Source organism: Alligator sinensis, unplaced genomic scaffold, assembly GCF_000455745.1.
Source record: "Alligator sinensis unplaced genomic scaffold, ASM45574v1 scaffold301_2, whole genome shotgun sequence".
NCBI lineage: Eukaryota > Metazoa > Chordata > Crocodylia > Alligatoridae > Alligator > Alligator sinensis.
In genome coordinates this window covers 514,040-535,378 of record NW_005841874.1, presented here as the reverse complement: position 1 = coordinate 535,378, position 21,339 = coordinate 514,040, and the positions used below count along the sequence as shown (strand labels likewise).

General features: G+C 46.8%; 1 protein-coding gene across 4 annotated transcripts in view; it reads left to right on the top strand.

Annotated features, from left to right (window-relative positions):
- The window catches only part of ABCC5 (ATP binding cassette subfamily C member 5), an 84,038-nt gene that overhangs the window by 17,872 nt on the left and 44,827 nt on the right, over positions 1–21,339 (top strand). For all 4 annotated transcript variants that reach the window (XM_006017107.3, XM_025195944.1, XM_025195949.1 and 1 more), the window contains exon 2: positions 298–471. In XM_006017107.3, coding sequence (XP_006017169.1) covers positions 352–471 — 120 coding nt within the window. In that variant the 5' untranslated portion in view covers positions 298–351. The remainder of the gene's footprint in view (positions 1–297; positions 472–21,339) is intronic.

The window sequence follows — 21,339 nt, the reverse complement described above, 5'->3', positions numbered from 1 at the left end:
CCAGCCTGCCGCCGAGACGGGGGTGGTGATTGGAGGGGTCGTGCGGGGACCTGACAGGATGGGGCCTAAAATGGTGTTTGGGGGCCGCAGGCCTCCGTGGGGGGAGGGGGTGCTGGCCCCTCCGTTACGTCATGGCCCTGCTGGGGTGGGGGTGGCGCTGCATCCCGTCCCGGGGTCATGCCAGGCGACGTGCAGGTGGTCTCGCGAGCTGCCAGGACGGGGTTTCAAGTTGCTCGAGCGCTTGTTGTTGGATCAGGTTTTATATCTATATTTTTTTTGTCCTCTCTCTTTTTTTAGATTTTCCTAAGGTGCCAATCCACGGGTAAACCCTGGCGTTGACGGAAGGAGAAGATGAAAGACATCGACATAGGAAAAGAGTACGTCATACCCAGCCCGGGGTACAGGAGCGCGCGGGAGAGAGCCGGCTCCGAGGAGCCGGACGAGCTGAAACTCCAGCAAGCTAAACACAAGGTTGGTGCGTGCGCTGTCCCCTTCCTCTTCTCCTCCAGCCCTTTATTTCTGTGTCCCTGCACACCTGCTTATTAAACTGTTTGCAGCAGCCCTTATCTTGCCATCGACTCGTTACCTTTGAAGGTCAATGTGAAATGCGCTGCTTTAGGGGTCGCTGCAAAGGGAGATGCGTACCGGTGACCGGTAGGAGGGAAGAATGGCATGGCACTGATGGGAGCGGGGGTGGATTTTCTCAACAAGTATTAGGAAGTATCAAATGGCTGGAGGCAACTTTTTATAAGTGGTGAGGGACTGCCCAAATGATGGGGGGTAGAAAAAGAAAAGGGAAACGTGCAAGCGCAGATCAGATTCGGCCTCCTAGGCAGAAATGACATGAAAACAAGCAGGTTGTCATTCATTGTGCTGTGGATCGGCAGCTTTTTTTTAAAGGCTTCTTTAAGCATGTACAGTGTTTGTTAAAATTATTTTCATTGAGTCATCTTGGTACGTGTAATTTCTGCTACTTGGAAGCATACACAAAAATGGTCTTGTTTAGTACTGTGCAAACAGATGAGGTTTGTCGGTGTAGTGTAAAGAAGTCAATTTTGACGTTGCTACTGCACCAGTTTTCAACAGTCTTGTTTGGATGATTGAGTCAGGCTAGTCTCAGCCAGGCGGCCTTAAGCAGGGCAGAAATGCACTGAAAGGGAAATAAGGGTGTGGGGAAAACTCGGTCTTAAGAGGCACTTGCCTTGTACAGCCTTTGGCCCAGAACCAGCGCTCTATGTCAACTTGTATTACGGATATTTGGTTTTTGTCTTGCTGTGTCCTTTTGTCTCTTAGATTTTCTTTCTTCTGAGAGTTGTTTCCGAATTGCCCAGGAAACACAATAATCACCCTATTTTATTTGTTTTGTTCAAACAAATAAAATTGCATGCATGCCTTGCTCATGGTTTTGGTACTCCTTTTTCTGTATTGGCTCACAGTGCAAGACTCTTATAAACATAGTGATTTAAGGCTCCAGTCATAGTAAACATCTTGCACAAATCAGCTGTGTGGATTTCTTTGGCTCAAGATAACCCATTGCTTTCACCATACTTCAAAATGCAGTTTTCTTCCATACAAAAAAAAAAACAAACACAAACCCCAAACCCGGTAAAAGGTAATATAACTATTCTGAATTGTCTGATCAAAAGCATGCTGCATCTGAGGTATCATTAAATAAGATGAACCAAGAAAAATTCTCCTGCCAAATGGCTTTGCCACTGGCAGTGGTGCACTGCTGGAGTCTGGGATGTTGCAGGAGTGTTTGTGCTGCAGCAGGGCAGACCGAGCACAGCTGGTGCTCGCAGTCATTGCAGGGCTGTCTTTGCTTCTCTACAGCGCTCCGTGACTCAGCAGGCTATCGGTGACGGCCGCTGTTCAGGGCGAGCGAGAACATCTGATTTCTGCTTCTTTAATATAGGCTGTTGATACTGAATCAGGGCCCCTCTGGAGTCATAGTGCAGCTTCTTAGCATCATATGTTACACTGGGATTGGCTTGCTACTCTGTGTGTTGTCCAGTAGCAGCTGTTTCCTGTGAGATTGCTGGTAACAACAGTGTTGCCATTGGTGGAGAGCCTTGTTTTCTAGCCAGTAGCATCTGAGCATAGCTGTTAGCTATAGCATGATGGCTCTTTTTGATTGGCCTGCATCTGGAGGTTGTGCTTATACACAATACAAATTCTGCATTGAGCTTGTTAAAGCTGCTTGGGAATGTGCTGCTGTTTACTTGCAAATGGGTGTTCCATGCAGTGAGCATAGTACAGCTCCTCATTTCATAGTAGGTCAGGTCGGAAGGGACCTGAGCAGATCTAGTCTGACCCCCTGCTGTGGCAGGAAAGAATACTGGGTTCAAATGACCCCGGCCAGGTGTTCATCCAGCCTCCTCTTAAAGACCCCCAGGGGAGGAGCCAGCACCACTTTGCTTGGAAGTTGGTTCCAGATCCTAGCTGCCCTGACAGTGAAGTAGCGCCTCCTGATGTCTAGTCTGAATCTACCCTCTGCCAGCTTGTGACCGTTATTTCTAGTCACTCCTGGGAGTGCTCGGGGGAACAGGGACTCCCCCAATGCCTGCTGGTCCCCTCTGACTAGTTTGTAAATGGCCACTAGATCCCCCCCCCTCAGCCTTCTCTTGTGGAGGCTGAACAGGTTCAGGTCCCTTAGCCTTTCCTCATAGGGCCTGCCCTGCTGCCCCCTGACCATGCGGGTGGCCCTCCTCTGGGCCCTCTCAATGCTGTCCACATCTCTCCTGAAGTGTGGTGCCCAGAACTGGGCGCAGTACTCCAACTGCAGCCTGACCGGTGTCGCATAGAGGGGGAGGATCTCCTTCCTGGACCTGCTCGAGATGCATCTGTGGATGCATGACAAGGTACGGTTAGCCTTCCTGACAGCGTCCCCACACTGCCGGCCCATGTTCATTTTGGCATCAATAATGACTCCAAGATCCTTTTCTGCCTCTGCACTGACGAGAAGGGAGTTCCTCAGCCTGTAGGTATGCTGCTGGTTCTTCCTCCCCAGGTGCAGCACCTTGCACTTGTCAGTGTTGAAACCCATCCTGTTCTCATCCACCCACCCCTGTAACCTGTCTAGGTCTGATTGCAGCCTATTCCTTCCTTCTAGCGTGCCCAGTTCACCCCACATCTTGGTGTCCTATGCAAATTTGAACAGGGTGCACTTTACCCCTGTGTCCAAGTCGCTGATGAAGATGTTGAACAGTGTGGGCCCGAGGACCGAGCCCTGGGGGACCCCACTGCCCACATCCCTCCAGGTCGAATAAGACCCGTCCACCACCACTCTCTGGATGCGGTCCTCCAGCCAGTTTGACCCATCTGACTGGGTAGGCATCGACACCACAGTGTCAGCACTCGAATGTCTCTTGAATTGATTTGTAGTGCTGGGTTTCAAATTACCCTGTTGGGCAATAAGAGAAGAACTAAGCTTCATGGCCATTTGTATAGAAACCTTTTGCATCGCTCTGTCCTAACCTGCACCTGGTTCCAATGAGATGCCCAAATTTTTGGACAGTAGGGGATCTGGAACTTGGGAGTGGAGTGAGGGGCAGCTGGGTATGGGTCTCCATACCAAAAAGATTTGGTTTACAGAAATGTCTGTAATCATGAATCCCGCAGTATGTAAATTGGCCAACTAATTGGGTTTATTGTTAATAACTGGATGTTTGCTCTCTTAGTAATCAAAGGTCTTAACTATTTAAAAAAAAAAAAAAAAATTGACTTCCTTTTTTTTAAAAATTTGCCTGCTAATTAGCAGTACTTGGAAGTCCCCTTGCAACTAGTGCTAATAAGTATCTTTACTTTTTGAGACTATTGGTAGAGAGCATTTTATATACTACTGAGCACTGTTTAAATACAGAGCAGGTAACCTACACAAGAGTAAGTGGCTTTATAGTATTTGTATGGTAGGATAAATCTTTCTATTACCAGCAAGACATGCTAGGGGCTTTTTTGCTGCTGTACTCTAAGGGCACAAACAGATGTTGCTCAGGTGCCACCATCATTTTTTATGGGGACGCCAGTTGTGAGCAGACACCACCTAGTCCTTTGTTTTGCTAGAAGGGCACTGTATGTGCTCTGGGCATGGGTGTGGGCAGCACTTTAATTAGAGCGACTCTGTTGTGTGTGTGTGTGTGTGAGCGTCCCTGTGCTTCAAAATGGTGGCAAGAGCGTATCAACTAAAGCTTGTTTGAGCTCAAGTGAGTTTGTGTTCTAGTTCAAGTGCTGCTGTTTTGAAGCATGGGGACGCTGATGCATGAGATGCAACAGGCTGCTGGAGCAGGGAATTGTTTAATTGATTAATCAAGTCTGCTCCGACATGCTGGAGTTCCAGCACATGGGAGCAGCCTTGGTGCTCATGTATAGGCACAGTAAGTGCCCAGAAATGTTACAGTGACCAAAGGTAGTTGGTTTGATGCCTTTTAAATGCAGCCACACTTACTTGCATATTGCATGTTAACAGAACCCCCTTGCAGGGGATTCCTGTAGCATGTGTAGCGGGGTTCCATACCCTGACTTGGTGTGCATGTCAGCAAGTGAGAACCTGCATGGGGGTTCACCTGCTTGCAGACCCACACTGGGAATCCCACCCCACCCCCCACAGGGGATTCCCATGGCCTGCCTATCTTGCTGCTGCACCCCAAGTGGAGTCATGGAGCCTGGGGCTGTTTGTTCTGCAAGATTGGACCCCTGAAGTCACAAGAGCAGGGGGGGCCTACCCTGTGGGACAGCAGCCCCAGTGACGGCTTTGGATGCCAGTGAAATGGATTAGATGAGCCAGGCTGCATCTTGGCACAGCGGAATCCTCTCCAAAGATGCCCTCTGCTCATAAGTGAAGAGGGAAATAGGGGAGTTTAATCTTGCTTGCTTGAAGCTCAAAAAGGGTTGTGCTGCCTTTCTTCTGGAAGGTGGGGGAGGCCCTCTGTGTGTTTGTCTCTACCTCCTCTGTGCAAAAGAGGTGCCTGGACTCTCTTGCTTTTGAGCAGGGCTGTCATGGCATTGGCCTAGCCAGTAATACTTTTAAAATCTATTTTAGGTCCTTTTGGGCTAAAAAGAAGCAGAGTCTATGCTCCTTTTTCCTTGGTAAATGGGGGGTGGGGGGAAATCTTGTGGCCAAACTCAGGAGCTACTGCACAGCCAAGACTCCATGTATTCTGTATCCGTCCCATTTTTGTGCTTGGAGGGGAGGGTGTTCTGTCACTCTTGTTAGGGTGTCTCAGTCTTGCAAGTTTATTCGGTTTGCCCTCTGTGCCAACCAACCTGCCCCTCAAAACAACTGTTCTTCAATTTTTATCATTTGGGGATAGCAGTTGCTGGGTGAGTTGCTCTTACTGAAAGCTACGGGTAGTTGACTGCTAAGACTGCTCAACACCAGCACTGGTACAGAAAGATGCTAATTGCCTTTTAAGAACATGGTGTGTTACCAGAAATAAGATTCCTGGAATCTTGCTTCAAAGTACCTTGCAAAACAAAGAAGATTTAATTTGAGGTTTTCTGGTACCTGAGGGAAGTGTTTGTAATAGAAACTTGGATCTGGGAAATCAACTTCTGGGAATCAAAAATTCAAGGCATATAATTTCACTGCAAGTCTTAATGTACCAAGGTGGATAAATGTCTTTGGTAACAAATTACATGTGTACTTGTACCATGCTTGAATTTTAAAAGCTTTGCTAAAGAAACCTCTTTAAAAAGCAGGATATTAAGGATACATTCAGAATTTACATTGATTCTGTGTCGGGAGATGCTGTACTAATTGGCACTATGTACTTGATGCTTCATTTCCAGATAAAGGATGCTGCTCTTCTGATGCTAACAAATACAATTGGCGTGGTCCACCCAAACAATTAATACTGATGCAAAGATGCATCCTCTTAAATGGCTTTGCTTCACCTAATGTACCTTTTATTGTAATGCATGAGTTACTATCCTTTGTTCTCAGACTGCTGTGCTTGCTGTGACTTAGTGCTATAAAGCAGAGCAGTTTTTGCCAGCTGTCTTTCCTTAACTGGAATATCAATGGGAATTGTGTGTCCTGAGGACAGGGTAGACTGTGTTAATAAAAACTACTGCCAAAAAAAAAAAAAAGAGGAAGGGGAAGAAATTTTATCCTGTAAAAACAAACAAACAACTTTTGGTTAAGTTTTTACCTCCGTTTTGTAGAATGGCGGAGCTCGATACGGTATGGGATGGCCAGGGTGAAGGAGAGCTGTTGCCCTTCATCAGTGTAGACCATGTGAAGAAGGAACACCTTGAGAGACTGGACACCAAGTCAGCTGGCCCAGGCAGTTTACGCCCCAGGGTACTTAAGGAGCTGGCAAACATCACAGCTCAGCCCCTGGCACCGAGCTTCGAGAACTCGTGGTGCTCAGGCGAAGTGCCCAGAGATTGCAAGAAGGCCAATGTGGTGCCTATCTTCAAAAAAGGGAGGAAAGTAGATCTGGGGAAGTACAGGCCCATTGGCCTGACCTCCATCCCCGGGAAGATCTTGGCGAAAATCAAAGACTATTTTTGACAAACTGGCTGAGGGCAACTTCTTGAGGGATAGCCAGCATGGGTTTGTTGCGGGTAGGCCTTGCCTGACCAATCTCATCTCCTTCTATGACCAGGTGTCCTATCACCTGGACAAAGGAGAAGAGATGGCTGTCGTATATCTTGACTTTTAAAAAAAGCTTTCTATCTGGTATCCCACTATATCGTCTTGTAGAAAAACTGGCCAACTACGGCCTAGGCTACATCACAGTTTGCTGGTTCGGGAATTGGGTACGACCTTAAAGCCAGAGAGTGGCAGTTGATGGAAGTCAGTCATTGCGGTGCACCATGACCAGTGTGGTCCTCCGAGGGTCCGTCATTGGGCCTATCCTTTTTCATGTCTTCCTTAATGATGTGGACATTGGTGTCAGAAGTGGACTGGCCTTATTCACTGATGACACCAAACTTCAGGGTAAAGCATCCACACCCAAGGACAGGATGGTGATCCAGGCTGACCTTGACAGGTTTGGAAAATGGGCGGATGAAAACCTGATGGCCTTCAACACTGAAAAATGCAAGGCTCTCCACCGTGGGAAGAAAAACCCTCAGCATGCTTACAGGCTTGGCAGTGGTACACTTGCTAGCACCACGGCCGAAAGGGACTTGGGGGTCATGATTGACCACAGGATGAATATGAGCCACCAATGTGATGTTGCAGCTGGCAAAGCGAACAAAACTCTGGCTTGCATCCATAGATGCTTCTCTAGCAAATCCCAGGATGTCATCCTCCCTCTGTACTCGGCCTTGGTGAGGCTGCAGCTGGAGTACTGCATCCAATTCTGGGCTCCACAATTCAAGAAGGATGTGGAGAAGCTTGAGAGAGTGCAGAGGAGAGCCACGCGCATGATTGGAGGTCAGGAAAACAGGCCTTATGATGAGAGGCTGAGAGCCATGGGACTCTTCAGCCTGGAAAAGCGCAGGCTCAGGGGGGACCTGGTGGCTGCCTATAAATACATAAAGGTATGCATCAGGATCTGGGGGAACGCCTGTTCACCAGAGCGCCCCAAGGGATGACAAGGTCAAACAATCACAAACTCCTCCAAGACAGTTTCAGGCTGGACATGAGGAAGAACTTCTTTACTGTCCGAGCCCCCGAGGTTTGGAATAGACTGCCACCGGAGGTGGTTCAAGCACCTACTCTGCACTCCTTTTAAGAGGCAAGTGGATGTTTATCTTGCTGGCATCCTGTGACACCCCCCCCTCCCCCCCGACTTCCTGCCCCTGGGGCAGGGGGCTGAACTTGATGATCTTCCAAGGTCCCTTCCATCCCTAATGTCCATGAAATGTGTGGTGTCACAACCCAAAGTTGTGGTTTTTCTTGTTTGTGTGTGCTTCGGCATTGCTAAATCATGTTCCTGCCAAATTGCAGCTCTTTTGCACGGTGGAGTGTTCTGTTGCAATTAAGAACCCGCGTGCAGGAGTTTTTCCCGCCAGTTCTGTAGCTTTCTTTGCATAGTGCATTCCTTTTGCATTATAGTGATGCATGATGCAAAGGAGTTCCCGCCATTTGTATTTAGATTCGTGCCACATTATTGGCCGGTTCTAAATGTAGGCATACGTGGCGGCTAGCTATTGGCTTGCTAGCCGTACAAAAGGCTTGGGTAGTTTCCGCCCAAGTCGGAGAGAGAGAAAGCGTGTGGAGTTCGGGAAAGGAGCGTGAGGATTTCTAAGCGCTGCTGATCCCTACGAACCCAGCTTTTTCCTTAAGAGGGCAACAGAGGTTTAATTTGTCGAACCCACGGAGATTCAACAACTCCGGGGGACCTATTTACCGAACCCTCGGAGCCTTAACAACTCCGAGGCACATAACCTCTAGCCTCTCCCCGTCGCCGATTGCAGTCCAGACGTATCTCGATCCTATGGACCCAATTGTTGAACCCACGGAGTCTTAACAGCTCCGGGGGACCTGGGAACCGAGTAACCCACGGAGATACAGCTGCTCCGTGAGAACGAATTATTGAACCCGCGGAGCCTAAACCACTCCAGGGTCAAGGAACTGAGTCTATTGGAGTCCTCCGCTGAGAACTCAAGTGGAGCTGTGCCTGGAAAGCTGACCAGCCTACACTGTGACCACCTTGGGTGTAAGTAAATAATCTCTTCAATCAACCATTACGCCTCCGTGACTGATTTTAGCTTGAGCGTACCATACCGCGCCACGGTTTTCTCCAGCCCCGCGTGCCCGGGCTGCTGGCCACAGCCTGTGTGCACAAAGACGGGCCTGGCTCGCCCCCGGCTCGCACATGGTGACCCAGATGGGATCGGGAGAGAACTCGCACATGGCGACCCAGGCGGGATCGGGAGAGGGCCCGCACATGTGGTACCATAGGAGCTATTGAATGGCCTTTCTTAGAACAGTGTGCTGTCTTTTTTTTAGAACAGTGAAACATGATGCTCCTGACTTGAGCTGCTAGAGCTGTTCCTAATTACCCAGTAATGGGGTCTGGGGTGTGCGGCATACCTGTGGAAGTACAGCGGTCTCGTCTTGTATCTGGAGCACACTCTGTATCCAGCCATCGGGCTTTCTCGCTATTGGAGCTGAACGTGACTCTCAAATTCATCACACCACGGTGCCTGACAGTTGCTGCACCTATAAGGAATTGTTTTGAGCAGTGTGTGACTCATCAACTGAACCTGCTTAAAATAAACAGGAGAAATCAGTGTTACGTTGTTGAGCTCCTTATGGCAAGGCCTAGTAATTCTTGCTTTAACCCTAGTAATCCTTCTCTCACCTTCTGAGAACACTCGATCCTTCCTCTCGGGACACCCTCCCAAGTGCTGCCTTGGTGACTATACTTTCTGCCTGGATAAGATGCTGTCAGGTATTGCCTGGGTAGCACTTAATCTTCAAGCTTTGAAGACTTTTTAGGAAGGCTAGGATTCCTTACAATACTTGTTTTGTGGCCCTAAAACCAGGTGAGGGCCCCCTTTTTATAGGAGGGAAGCCTTCATTCTATGATTCTATAATTCTATTATTGTAACCGTCTTGTGACCTAATGATGGCCATTCAACTTCACAATAGGGCTGTTCTGCAGACAGACTCCCAGTGCTGACTAGCCACCTGCCACTACCAGTCTTAAAGCCATGTCATTTAAACCTACTCTGAGCACAGCGCTGACTAGCAGTCAGCTATCAGATAGTAGGAAGACTTGCCTACCAGCACTGGGAGATCTACAAGTGAATTGCTGCTGGGGAAAATGCTGCTATATTCATCTTCTTAATCTCATGTATACCCAAACACTTCAGAAAAGTCCTCACCCACATGTGGGCTCTAGGACTTGTTCCAAGTTCTCTTCTCTATACAAGAAAAAGCCATTCCTTCCCTTATGGATCCTGTTTCTTAATTTATGGGTAGCAACTTTTTAAAGCTTATTCTAGCAGATTAGTGATAGAAATGGGGCACAATGCCAGCGGAGCAGTTCATCAAGATAATTACCCAAATGTTCCAATTCAGTCTGCTTAACGGCCACTCAAGTGAGCAGATCCATCAACATTTGGCTGTGGTAGAGGCGACGAGCAGGGGCACAGCAAGCATGGCTGTGTTTACATACATGTAGTCTTGAAACTTGTTGCTGCTGCCAGCCTGTTCTGCTACATTTTACAACTGTGCTTAACAGCTTGAGGCACTTGCTTGTGCATGTAAAACCCTCTAATGTCTGAGGATATTTCTGTGCGTTAACTCATCTTGGTGCAGGTAACAAGTTCAGATATAAATAACTGTTCTAGTATTAAGCAGCTTTTCTTAACCTAAATTATAACAGATGAGTTTAATTTGGGTCATCGTAAGAGTATTCTTTATGGGAAATGGTGTAAAACAGGGCTGTCCAACTGGCTGCCTGCAGGCAACATGCAGCCTGTGAAGAGTTTAAGCTGCAGCCCCCAAGCTCCCACCCAGCCAGAGTATCCAGGCTTCTGCCTCCCTCTAGGCTTTGTTTTTGCTTATGCCCCAAGTGGTGCACCCCACTGCAACATGGCAAGGGAAGCGGAGTGTGAGCCTGGGGCTGCGCAGAAGGGAGGTGGGGAGCATCTGGGGCCCCCAGCTGCCTACAAGGTGGTGTAAAAGAGATTGAGCGCCAGTACACAAATGCTGTAGCATGTACTCACTTCGAAGCAGGCATTTAAGCAATTGTTGACTCCTTTACTGAGGCATGCAGGAAAATGGGACTGATGTTGCAATCTTATATTAAGCATAAACCATGACCTTGGTTTCGAATCTTATCAAGCAGTTGTGAGCCCCATCTTACTGCATGGAGGTGTGATGTAGGCAACATACAGGACACCAAGCTGCTGGAGAAATATCATTGGCGCTGCCTGCAGAAGATCCTTCTAATCCAGTGGGAGGACAGAGGCACCAACATTAGCATCCTCTTGTGAGCAAATGCCACAAGCATCAAGATGATGATCTGACCTCAACTTTGCTGGGCCAGCCATGTCATGTGGATGTCTGACCCCAGACTCCTAAAGCAGGTGTAATTCTCCCAGCTCAGTTTAAGTGTTTGCTCAAGAAGAGGGCAAAGGAAGCCTTTTAAGGATAACCTCAAGGCCAACTTGGGAGGGAAAAAAATGCAACATCATGTCATCAACTCATGGGAGGCCATTTGAAGCAGCCCTGGGTGATGGAGGAAGAGTCTGTTGCAAGGATCTCTCATGACAAGGCTGAGAACCTGGGAGTAACAAACAGCTTTTTGCTGACTGAACCAAGAATCCACAGCCACCCACCTTGCATGGAAACGTGTACCCGAGTTGCAATAATTGTTCCTCTAGGGCATTAATAAGCTGTCTCTTGGGCTGTGGGCCAGAACTGACACTCATGTGGAGCAGAAGTGGGCAAGCAAGTGGTAGGATCTAGCAGGCACTAAGATCTTCCTGTTGCTGCTGCTGCTTCCTGCCACAATGGCAAGTGCTCACCATTCCTGCCTTAGGTCTGCGAGCCAAATCCAAGGGGTCTGGAAGCCCCTGCCCTGTGGGATGCAGTGTCTGAGTTCTTGTGTTCTGGAAACTTGAAGGCATCATCATCTGCATTTTGCTGCTCCCACTGTGAATTCTGGGATTTAAACGTGCCATTCATGTACCCAAGTATGTTTTTTGGATGTGAGGAGTTTAAGCATTTACTACAAAGTTTCACAAAGCTGCTGACTTAATAACCTTGTCCCTTGCAATTTTTCCTTTAAATGGGAGTAGCAAAAACTCTACCTCATGTGCCCCCCTGCTGGTAATAATGCATGTGTATGGCCAAATGCTGCAGAGGTGTGTTTGGAGGGATGACGTACTTCTGTGCTGCTGGTACTGCTGCTGGTATCCTAACACTGAGTAAATTGTTACAGTGTAGCAGTGCTGCTGATGCAGTTTTGATTCTGCTGGATTCTCATTGCTTTACAACATTGCCCCAGATGACAAAATACATGTCACTTAAAATAGTTGCATATAGTGTTCTTCTGCGGCCTGCGTGGCAGGGGCTAGAACAGTGACCAGTAAATAGGCTATAGGTACAGAGGTAAAGTAAGATGAAACTGAATCTGGGAAATACGTCGGTGCGTCCTGCCCTGGGAAACTGAAGGTGAACTGTGCACATGATGTTCTGCCAGTGGATAGCACCTCCAAAATCCAGTTTCATGTTCATCGTTCTCGATGTGATGGGTTGACTGCCATTGCAGCGAAGTTTGAATAGTGATGCATGGGGAATTATATATTCAAGATCTTCCCATGTATATTAAAGCTAAAATGGGTGACGGTCTTCCCTTTGGTTACAGTCGAGTCATGGCTGGAAGGTGGGGATAAGGAAAGGTGTGTAGCATGTTCTGTCTTACTTGCAACTATATACCTGGGCCTCTGAGCACTCCTTCCCTAGCTAAGGCTGGGGTGGGGTGGGGGAGCAGTGCAACTAGGCTGTGGAAGAGAGAAACTTGGAGTGAAGCTCAAAAGTGAGGATTACTAAAGCCAGGGACACCTGGGGAATGATCTTTTTAAAGTAAGTAGATGGGGTACTGGTTTTTTTTTTTTCTGTGTGGCCTCTGCATGGTGTTTTGTTTTCCCCAAAATGGGGCACAGTCCATTCACTACATTCCTTCCTGCCCCCCATATGCTGATACTTGCCTTTCGCATAATACGCTGACATCATAATAGATAGGAAGCCAACTCTTCTCTTCTCCCCCCCCAAATCTTTTTTCCCTGTTCGTAGAGGGTTGACTAGATATCTTGGAGTATGCGGGGGGAGGGGGGGCAAGCTTTGAAGAAAAATCTTAATTTAAATAATCTTTCAAGTGTCCAACTCTTGATTCTTGTGACTCCCTAAAATTAGTGAAACAAAGCAGCTTTTTGCTCCCAATAATGACACTGTCTAGTAGGGAGAGGGGAGTAAGATCCTGAGATGATTTGGATGGGTATTAAAATGATTGAGACCATTGGTCTATTTAGCTTCTGCACCACAGCAGTAAGAAAGTTGATCAGCTGTAGCCTTAATTTACTGGAGCAAATGGTGCACAAGCAGAAGTTGCACCCTTTTTTTTTTTTTTTAATCCTTTCTGGGATTCTGACACAGATTAGGATCACTTGTATCTATCATGGCTTAGGGCTGAAGGGTGGGGCATCCTGCATGTGGCACAAGATGTTTCATAAAAGGCTTCTTGGCATTATCCAGTCTGTACAGGGTTACGCATGTAAAATATGCCTCCTTAGAGCACCCTGGGTGGACTTAATGTTATTGGCCTTGAGTCTGTCAACATGATCTGAGCAGCTGGGTATGGAGCAGCTGAATGCTGAGGAAGGGTGAAACCTTGGAGCAGCTGTGCAGTGCTTGTCACCACTAAATGGCAAACCTGTTGGATGTGAGGGCTTGTGCTCTCATAACTGTGCTAGTTTTAGCGGGGAGTTTCATGTGGAGGATCACTGGAGCAGGATCCTGGTGTTATGCAAAGCTCTTGCGTGGATTCTGGCTCCAGAGTGCTATAAACCCAGTAAAGAATCTTATCCAAACAGTGCCTCCAACTAGGTACAACTCCTTTATCTGTATTACCTCAAGCTATGCACACCAGAATAAACCAGAAACAATTAGTCTTTGCCCACAGGAGCTCAGCTGTCTGAAGCTTGTGGACATCTGTGGCAAAAAAGCTTGCTCTGCTCTGTCCAGAAGCGTATGTTCACAGAAGAATTGGCAGGAGTTGGGGGCTGATCCGTGTTGCTCATCTTCCACAAGGATCCACTGATAAGGCAGCTGGATTGCACAGCTGAAGCGCTCCAGTCAAAAAATGCAGGTTGTTCTGTGTATCACATTTGCCTCTGCTCCAAGGGCATTGTTGCCACATTAACTATTACATGCCTGTGTAATTAGGGAATCAAGTAGTGTTTTCTGCGTGGCTTGTTCAGGAGCTTGCATGCCGACCCAGGTACAGCAGGGTCTGGGCTCCCTTTTGGGTCAGGAAATTTTGGCAGCAGGGGAGCTGCCACCAAATTTTGGACCAGTGAGGAGCTCCATGGAATGAATGCCGTGGCACTGGTGGCTGCATGTGGCTTATGGGTCATAGCTTGACAACCCCTGAGCTAAATCATCCTGTGCTACATAAGCAGTTGGACAAGCCAGAAATCTTCATTCTTTGATTCTAGGAATGCAAGTACTACTTTGGCTGTCTACACTTGTGTGCTAAATTTGAAAAAGAGAGTTTGCATGCCTAGCATGATGGTATTTTTCTTTCTCCCTCCCCCTAAAATATTTTTCAACATTAGTCCAATCAAACCAGCTTCTTTCAGAATAGGTAGAGGTGCTATTTTTTTTTTTTTTTCTTGAAGTGAGGACTATTTCCATATCCAATAGGGAAGTTGCACCTCCAGCTGTTTTGAATGGTAGGATGGTACAAAAGAATTGCTTGATTTTTGTTTGTGCTGTAGAACTCGTATATTCTGTGTTATGGAAATGAGTTGTCTTTGTTCAGCTTGGGGCATGGTGCGGGGGAAGGTAAGGAGGAAAATGGGTTTTCTTAGGAAAATAGATATATAATTCTTAAAGGGGGATAGGTGGGGGGGAAAAATGGGAATTAAATTGGAAACTACACAGCACATTCAGCTGTAGTGGTATGCTGCTGTGGTCCATCCTTGTGTTGAGCTGAATATGTAAGCGTGCAAGCTTCCGAACCTGGAGGCACTTGTATTGCAGTTCTGGGTATTTGACTTTGAGACCAAGTTGTATGTTCAAATACTGTTGTGAATGGTGGGAGGAGGAGAGGAGACAGCTGACATCCTCCCATTATGAGACGGGTAAGTTTTTGATGTACAAATCGCTGCCTGAAGTCTCTTGGTTCTTGTTTCCATATAGCACAAGTTAATATTGTAGGCTTTTCTGAGAGCACTGGCAACTTGAGCACCTCCAGAACAATATTGCCTTTGATTTGGGTTGTGTTGTGGTTTTTGTTCGTTTGGTTTGGTTTTTTTTGTTTGCTCGGTTTTTTAATAGCTGTAGCTTTGATACTACAGCCTTCAGACACTACTAAACTTCTAAAACCACACTAACTCCTGGTGAGAACTGGCCAGAAGTTACACCTAACTTTTGTTCTTATCCTAGGAAGTCGGACAAGAACACTGAAATACCTGTTGTTTGTAGGTGGTTTAAGTATAGGGTGGTATGTCTTTTAAAGCAAACTTGGATTTGCATGTCTTAAAACCTCTAATTTTGTTTTGTGCCAGTGGGTTTACAGCTTAAACTTCCATTTAACCTGCCTGAGAAAATGAGTAACTGCATGGAGGCCTTGCCTAATGAGATCCCAAGTAATGGCAACGTGTGAGGTATGACCATGGATGATTTGGGTTTTCAGTTGATGTTTCTGAAAAGGCAAATCGATTCCCAAAAAGATGCATGTTCTGACTTTGCCTCCAGGGCTCCAAGTAGATTACTTGGGGCTTGGGTAGAAGAGTTGCACTTATTTTTGGTTGGGTGGTACTCTGACCTGTTCAGTTTTGACTCCAGTGGTATGGTGGAAACTAACATGGACCATGCTCATGTCAACTATTGTACCCTGCCTGGAGGGAAGAAGAAGATGTAGGGAACCCAGAGCTGTCTCACAGGGGCTGCCATGTGACTGCCAGGATGTTGGGACAAAGATAATCCACATAGTGAGTCTTTGCCTCCTCTACTAAGGTGTAGACATGTGGTCTTTCTAAGAACCACCAAAAAATAAATATGACTCTTCTCCCATTGCATCATAGACAGATAGCACTTTTCACTGAATATTGTCAGGGAGCATGTTTTTCTGAAATGTAGGTGGAAAAGGAAAAAAAGCAGCAAGGAGATGGCCATCTAGTTCAGTTGGTTGGTGTGGTGCTAATCGCACCAAGGTCACATGTTTAATTTCTGGCTGGGCAGATGATCTCTTGAGGTCCCCTTCTAGCTGTACTTTCCCCCCCCCCCCCCTTCTATTTAAACTAATCAAGCACATCCCTTTTTATTGCCCATTCTCTAGTGAGATGTTTTTGTTTTCCAAAATTAGCCAGGACCTTTTTATAAGCCTCTTTTTTTGTGTGTGTTTGTTTGTTATATGTTTGCCCCTTCTGCAGGATTGCCCTGTAAAACTTATGGGTAGTCTGTTTTGTTTAAAAGCTCAAAATGCCTGGTTGTACTGTAAAGTCTTAATGCCAAAAAACAAAACGCCAAAGAAATAGTGACCTTGTTCTGAAGATCAGTAGTCCTCATAGGAATGAGGCTAGCTGTCAAGTGGTCAATACACAGTTGAGCAGAGCATTGTCACCTGATGTCTAAGCAGGAGCACAGTGTGACACCTTGCAGAGAGCTGTCTTGTCAGGGCTTTCTGGCCCAAGGGAGCCCTCCCACCCCAGCCAGCTGCTGCTGCATTTCTTGGGTGTTGCCTGCCTGTAAAAGCTGCTCAGTGCTTACCTCAAAAGTGTGCAGGGCCTTGTGGCCCCAGGCCAAGGAGGAAGGTAGCACAACTGGGACCAGTCTGCAGGCCTGGAAGGGGATGGGAAGGCAGTGGGCTGGGATCTGTGCTGGGATGGGATCAGGTTGGGTCATGGGCTGGTGGTGGGCAGCAGGGTGCAGTTGGGGGTGTTGAGGATGAGTTAAATGATGAGACCACTGGGGTGTAGGCAGTATGGTGTAGAACCATTGCTGTAGGCAACCCAACATTATTATTAGTATGTCTGCAAACTTTTTTTACCGACAACCAACTTGCTTTAACTGTGGCTGGTGTTTTTAAATCCTTAAATTTTGAATCTAGCCCTTCTAACTGCTATCTGAAGCCTGGTAGAAGTGTTGCACTTATACTATATAAAACATGTTGGTGTTTTAAAAAAAAAAAATCAAAAAAAATCTTGGGTTGACAACCCTGTGCAGACTAAATTAATCAATCCATATTCTTTTGATACCAGATTATTTCTTGCAACTAATTCTACAAGGCTTTTACTGCTGGATAATCTTGGATCCAGGATGGCCCTGCCACTTGTTGGCACAGTAACCATTTGATAGAAATCTACTGGCCCAAAACATCCAGAAATACCTGTGTTCCTATATTATCTGGCTGTGTTTCACACACCATCCAACACTTAGTAATATCTGATTGCCCTTTTTCATAGGGATATGTAAACACCAAGCGTCTGTGCCATGCTCCTGGAGAATGTCCTCCCTCCTGTTCTGCAAATGCCAAATCTAATGGTGAAGAGCTGGAGTTCTGGGGCTGTGCTTGCTACTGCTCCAGCATGCTGGTGGTGGAAATCTTACAGCTATGGGGTGGGTCCTCCTTGGCTTAACTATTTCCCTTCTTGGTGGGGTTGAGCTGAGCAAGGCTTGTTTTTCCTTGGTAGCTTTTGAGCATACTGGGGCAAGCCGTGTACAAATACAGTGCAACTTTGCAGTGTCCTTCTTATCTTCATTTGGTTTTTTAGCGGGGGGGGGAGGAACCACAACACATTGCAGGCGACATGAGGGGACTTGCCTCACCCCCTCTTTAGCAGTTTCTAGCTTTCCACAATGGTACCTATGCTTAATAAAAGTCTTCTATTACTAGTACAACTTAAGACTGTACTACCCTGTATTTTGTGGACTCTTTCTAATGCTAAGCTAGCTTGGTTTTCTTGTGAGTGGTGGGACCTTTTTATGAATTTACTGTAAAATCTGATCCATGCAGGTGCAATGGCATCAGAAGTACTGTGACAAGTCCTGTATTGAACTGCACATATTTACCTTTTAAAGACGCTTGAAAAATAGTCTGTGACCTGAATAATTGTAGAGAGACAGTGCTGTGCTCACACAGCAATGAGCAGTAACCTTAACAAATGACTTGCATAATACATGCTGTTCTCATTGGCTTGTAGGCTGCGAGAATGAATATAGAACGCATCTTGCTCTGCCCCGCACAATGCTTCCTGCATGCAAGATGCTTGTTGGTGCTCTGCGCACTGTTCTCATAAAGGTGTTGTGAAAAAGCAAAACATCAAAAGAGGACACTGTTCCTTACGTAGATTCTCCTGCTCCCTTTCAAGTGAACATCACTGTGTCATATTGCAATTAGCTTCAGTCAAACAGTTCATTTCCTCTGTCCGTGTGTCAGCTAAAACGCATGGTGAGGTAGGTTGTAAACGAGGGACGTTTGCATAGACTCTGCCTGCTAAGGCTCCACTGGAGGCTGTCCAGGCTTTCTGAAGAGCTTGGTGCACTGCACCAAGTACACAGCTCAAAGTTTGAGGGCACCTTGCAGGCTCCCTTTCTGAGAGGACCCCTTATCTCTGGTCTGTTCTAATGAGTATAATCTCTACAACACACTTGCAAGAGGGGAAAACAAAACAAAAGAAGCCAGATATTGTTAGATGGAGCTATAGCATTTCTTGGCCCTCCACACATGCAGGTAAAAGCACAATGGGGTAATACGTGATTCACGCAGTTGTGGTATGGCAGGAGGCACATGTTGCATCCTGTGCAGGGGGAACCTGATCCTGGGCTCCCCTGCACTGGCAAGAAACAAGTTCCCATGAGGGATGGGGGGGGCACCCACTTCAGTTGAGGGTTTCCTAGCTGTGGGGCAGCCCCACACATCCTCAAGGAAGGGGATCTTGGCTTCCTCCTGCCCCCACCTTGCGGGTGTAATCCTCCAGCCCAGACAGGTTTCCTACTGCAGGGGCAATTTTTCTCCCACACCCCAGGACTAAGGGAGAAGTCTTGCACATAGATGTAGGTCGTTGCTGAAGTTGTAGGTTGTACAGCAGTGGCTCTTGAAATCCCCGAGTACTTCTGCTGATCATCCCAGGTCTGCAGCACTATCCTGCCCTGCATGTCTATAGTAGAGCTGGGAGAATTTTTTGGTGAAGAGGTGGCTTTTTGTTTTAATTTCCCTCACTCCTTTTACCTCCAACTTTAGTTTTGGTCAGTTGAAACACTGCTTGTAAATTTTAAGGCTAAATTTGGATAATTTCAGGATGTTTAACAAACCTGCCAGAGGCTGCAGGGTGGGGAAGAAAGGTCTTTACCATGGCGCCAAGCTGGGGGGGAGCAGTTGATACACTTGCGGGGGGGCGGCATAGGGCTAGGATTTGGGGAGACCTCAGCAAACTGGAGGAAAAAAGAAAGATCTCATGAGGATCAATAAAGACCAGTGCAAAGTCCTACACTGAAGAGGGAACAGTTCTCTTGCACCAGTGCAGGCTGGGGCTGACTGCCTGGGCAGCAGCTCTGCAGAAAAGGACCTGGGGGTGACGGTGGACAGGAAGCTGAACATGAGCCAACTGTGCCCTTCTTGCAGAGAAGACTAACAGCATCCTGGGCTGCATTGGTAGGAGCATTGCCAGCAGAATGAGGTAAGTGATTATTCCTCTTTCTCTGGTACTAGTGAGACTACAGCTGGAGTTCTGTGTCCAGTTTTGGGGGGGCCCCGACTGCAGGAAGGATATGGACAAATTGGAGAGAGTCCAGCAGAGGCTGCCCATAGAGGTGATGGGATCTCCATCCTTGGAGGCTTGACTAGACAGCCTTGACTGGGACGATGTATTTGGGGTTGGTCCTGCTTGGAGCAGGGGGTTGGACTAGATGTAACCTCTTGAAGTCCCTTCCAACCCTAATGTTCTATGTTTTTTATGATTATGCTTTATACCCTAGCCATTTGGAGACTCAACATGGATGTGGGAATCCTCTGTCCTTTTTGGAGCAGGGGTTCAAACTGTGGCCTTCCACTGTTGGGGAAAGTACTCTACCTGTTTATAGGGTATTCAGGCACTGAAGGGATTTGTTTTTGCTCCAATAGCTTTCTCTTAAATTTTTTTTTTTTTTTTTTACTTAATGACTGAGCTTGCTTTGTGTAAGGGCAGCAGCTTGACCACCAATTTGTGAATCTAGTGCTTTAATTTGATTCAAGATTCCCTAAAACAGCAGTTTCTGGTTGACTCAATCCAGTTCTTGTTGGGCAGTGAAGAGGGAAGGGCAGGGGTGAAACCTGTTTTGAGTGGCCCTAGCCAGTAAACCTCGGAGCAATTCTCCATCAAGTGCATTTGTCCCAGGAGAACTTGCAAAGAGCCTCTGTTTTCAGCCTTTCCAGGTGCCCCTGTTCTATAGCTTGAGCAACTCTCCACAGTCTCTCAGCATCTGCCTGTTTATTACAGTGAAGATAGTCTCATCTATCACTGGTCCTTCCTCATGACCTGACACTGCTGTTTAATGGGATGATCAAGAAAGCAAGCGACTTATTCTGTTTGACCCAAAACCCTGTATTCCCATCCTTTCTCATAGATCATGAAAGGTTCCAGAATGCAAAATATTCCATGGGATGGATGGCCAGAAGGCCAAGCACTTCTTGGCAAACACAACGGTGCTGTTTTGGCTGCAAAAATATTATGTAAAAGGGCCTTGATTGCAGAACAGGACTCAGTGTTTGTGTGCTATTATAGGAGTTGCTGCCAACAGCTTTTAACGCGGGTATACAACACTCTCGTTGAATTGCAAGCACAGACATGACCTTGGAAGAGAATGGGAGGGATGGTGTTGCCGGGCAGGTGCAGATAAAACTTCCCATAAACTCTGGATGAGGAAGCACATCTCAGCTGGGGAAAGGAGCAGCATGAATCAGCATGTAGAAGATGGAGGAAGGATTTTCCCCATCTTCCCTTCCTTCTGGGCACAGGAGCCAATTTTTTTGGATAAATGCCAGTGTAATGAGGAAGGGTGTGATGGGCATCTATTTGCTAATATGATGTGTGTGATGTGCTGTTTACTCCTGAGTTGGGTGAATGCAGATGGCTTTTAATAGCCTTAAAACCAAGGGCTGAGGACCCATTCCACCCTGCTCCTCCTAGCTGTGGCCTGGTACTACCATGATCTAGTAATAGCTATGGCACAGTACTGCTGTGATCTTGTAGCTGTCAGGATTTTAGTTCTGGATCTGTCTGGCTATCGCTAATAAAGCACTTACTACTGTAACTATGCAGTGTGCTCTACAGCATCACTACTATCAAGAATATTTCTTGGCATGGGTAAATTGATTGCTTATTTTCACAGCATTTTAAAAGCTAAAGGGCAAGTTCTATATTCATTTAGCCTAGGATGATACAGTGGGGAAAATGGTGTGCTTAAGCTCTTTGGCATGGTATGGACCAGGGGCTTTAATCTCAATTCCAAATAAAGTCTCTTGCATTTTCTAGTTGAGCATTTCTCAGCCCGTAGGTTGTGACCCAAAAGTGGGTCACGAAGAATATATGAAAGGGTCATGAACAAATTTTAAAAATGGATCAACAAACTCTTAAAAAACAGATTCTCCTTTTTAAAGAAGAAAAACATTGGAAATTGTGGCTTTTTCTCTTGTGGTCTGTTTGGGCTCCTGCCTGTTCCCTACA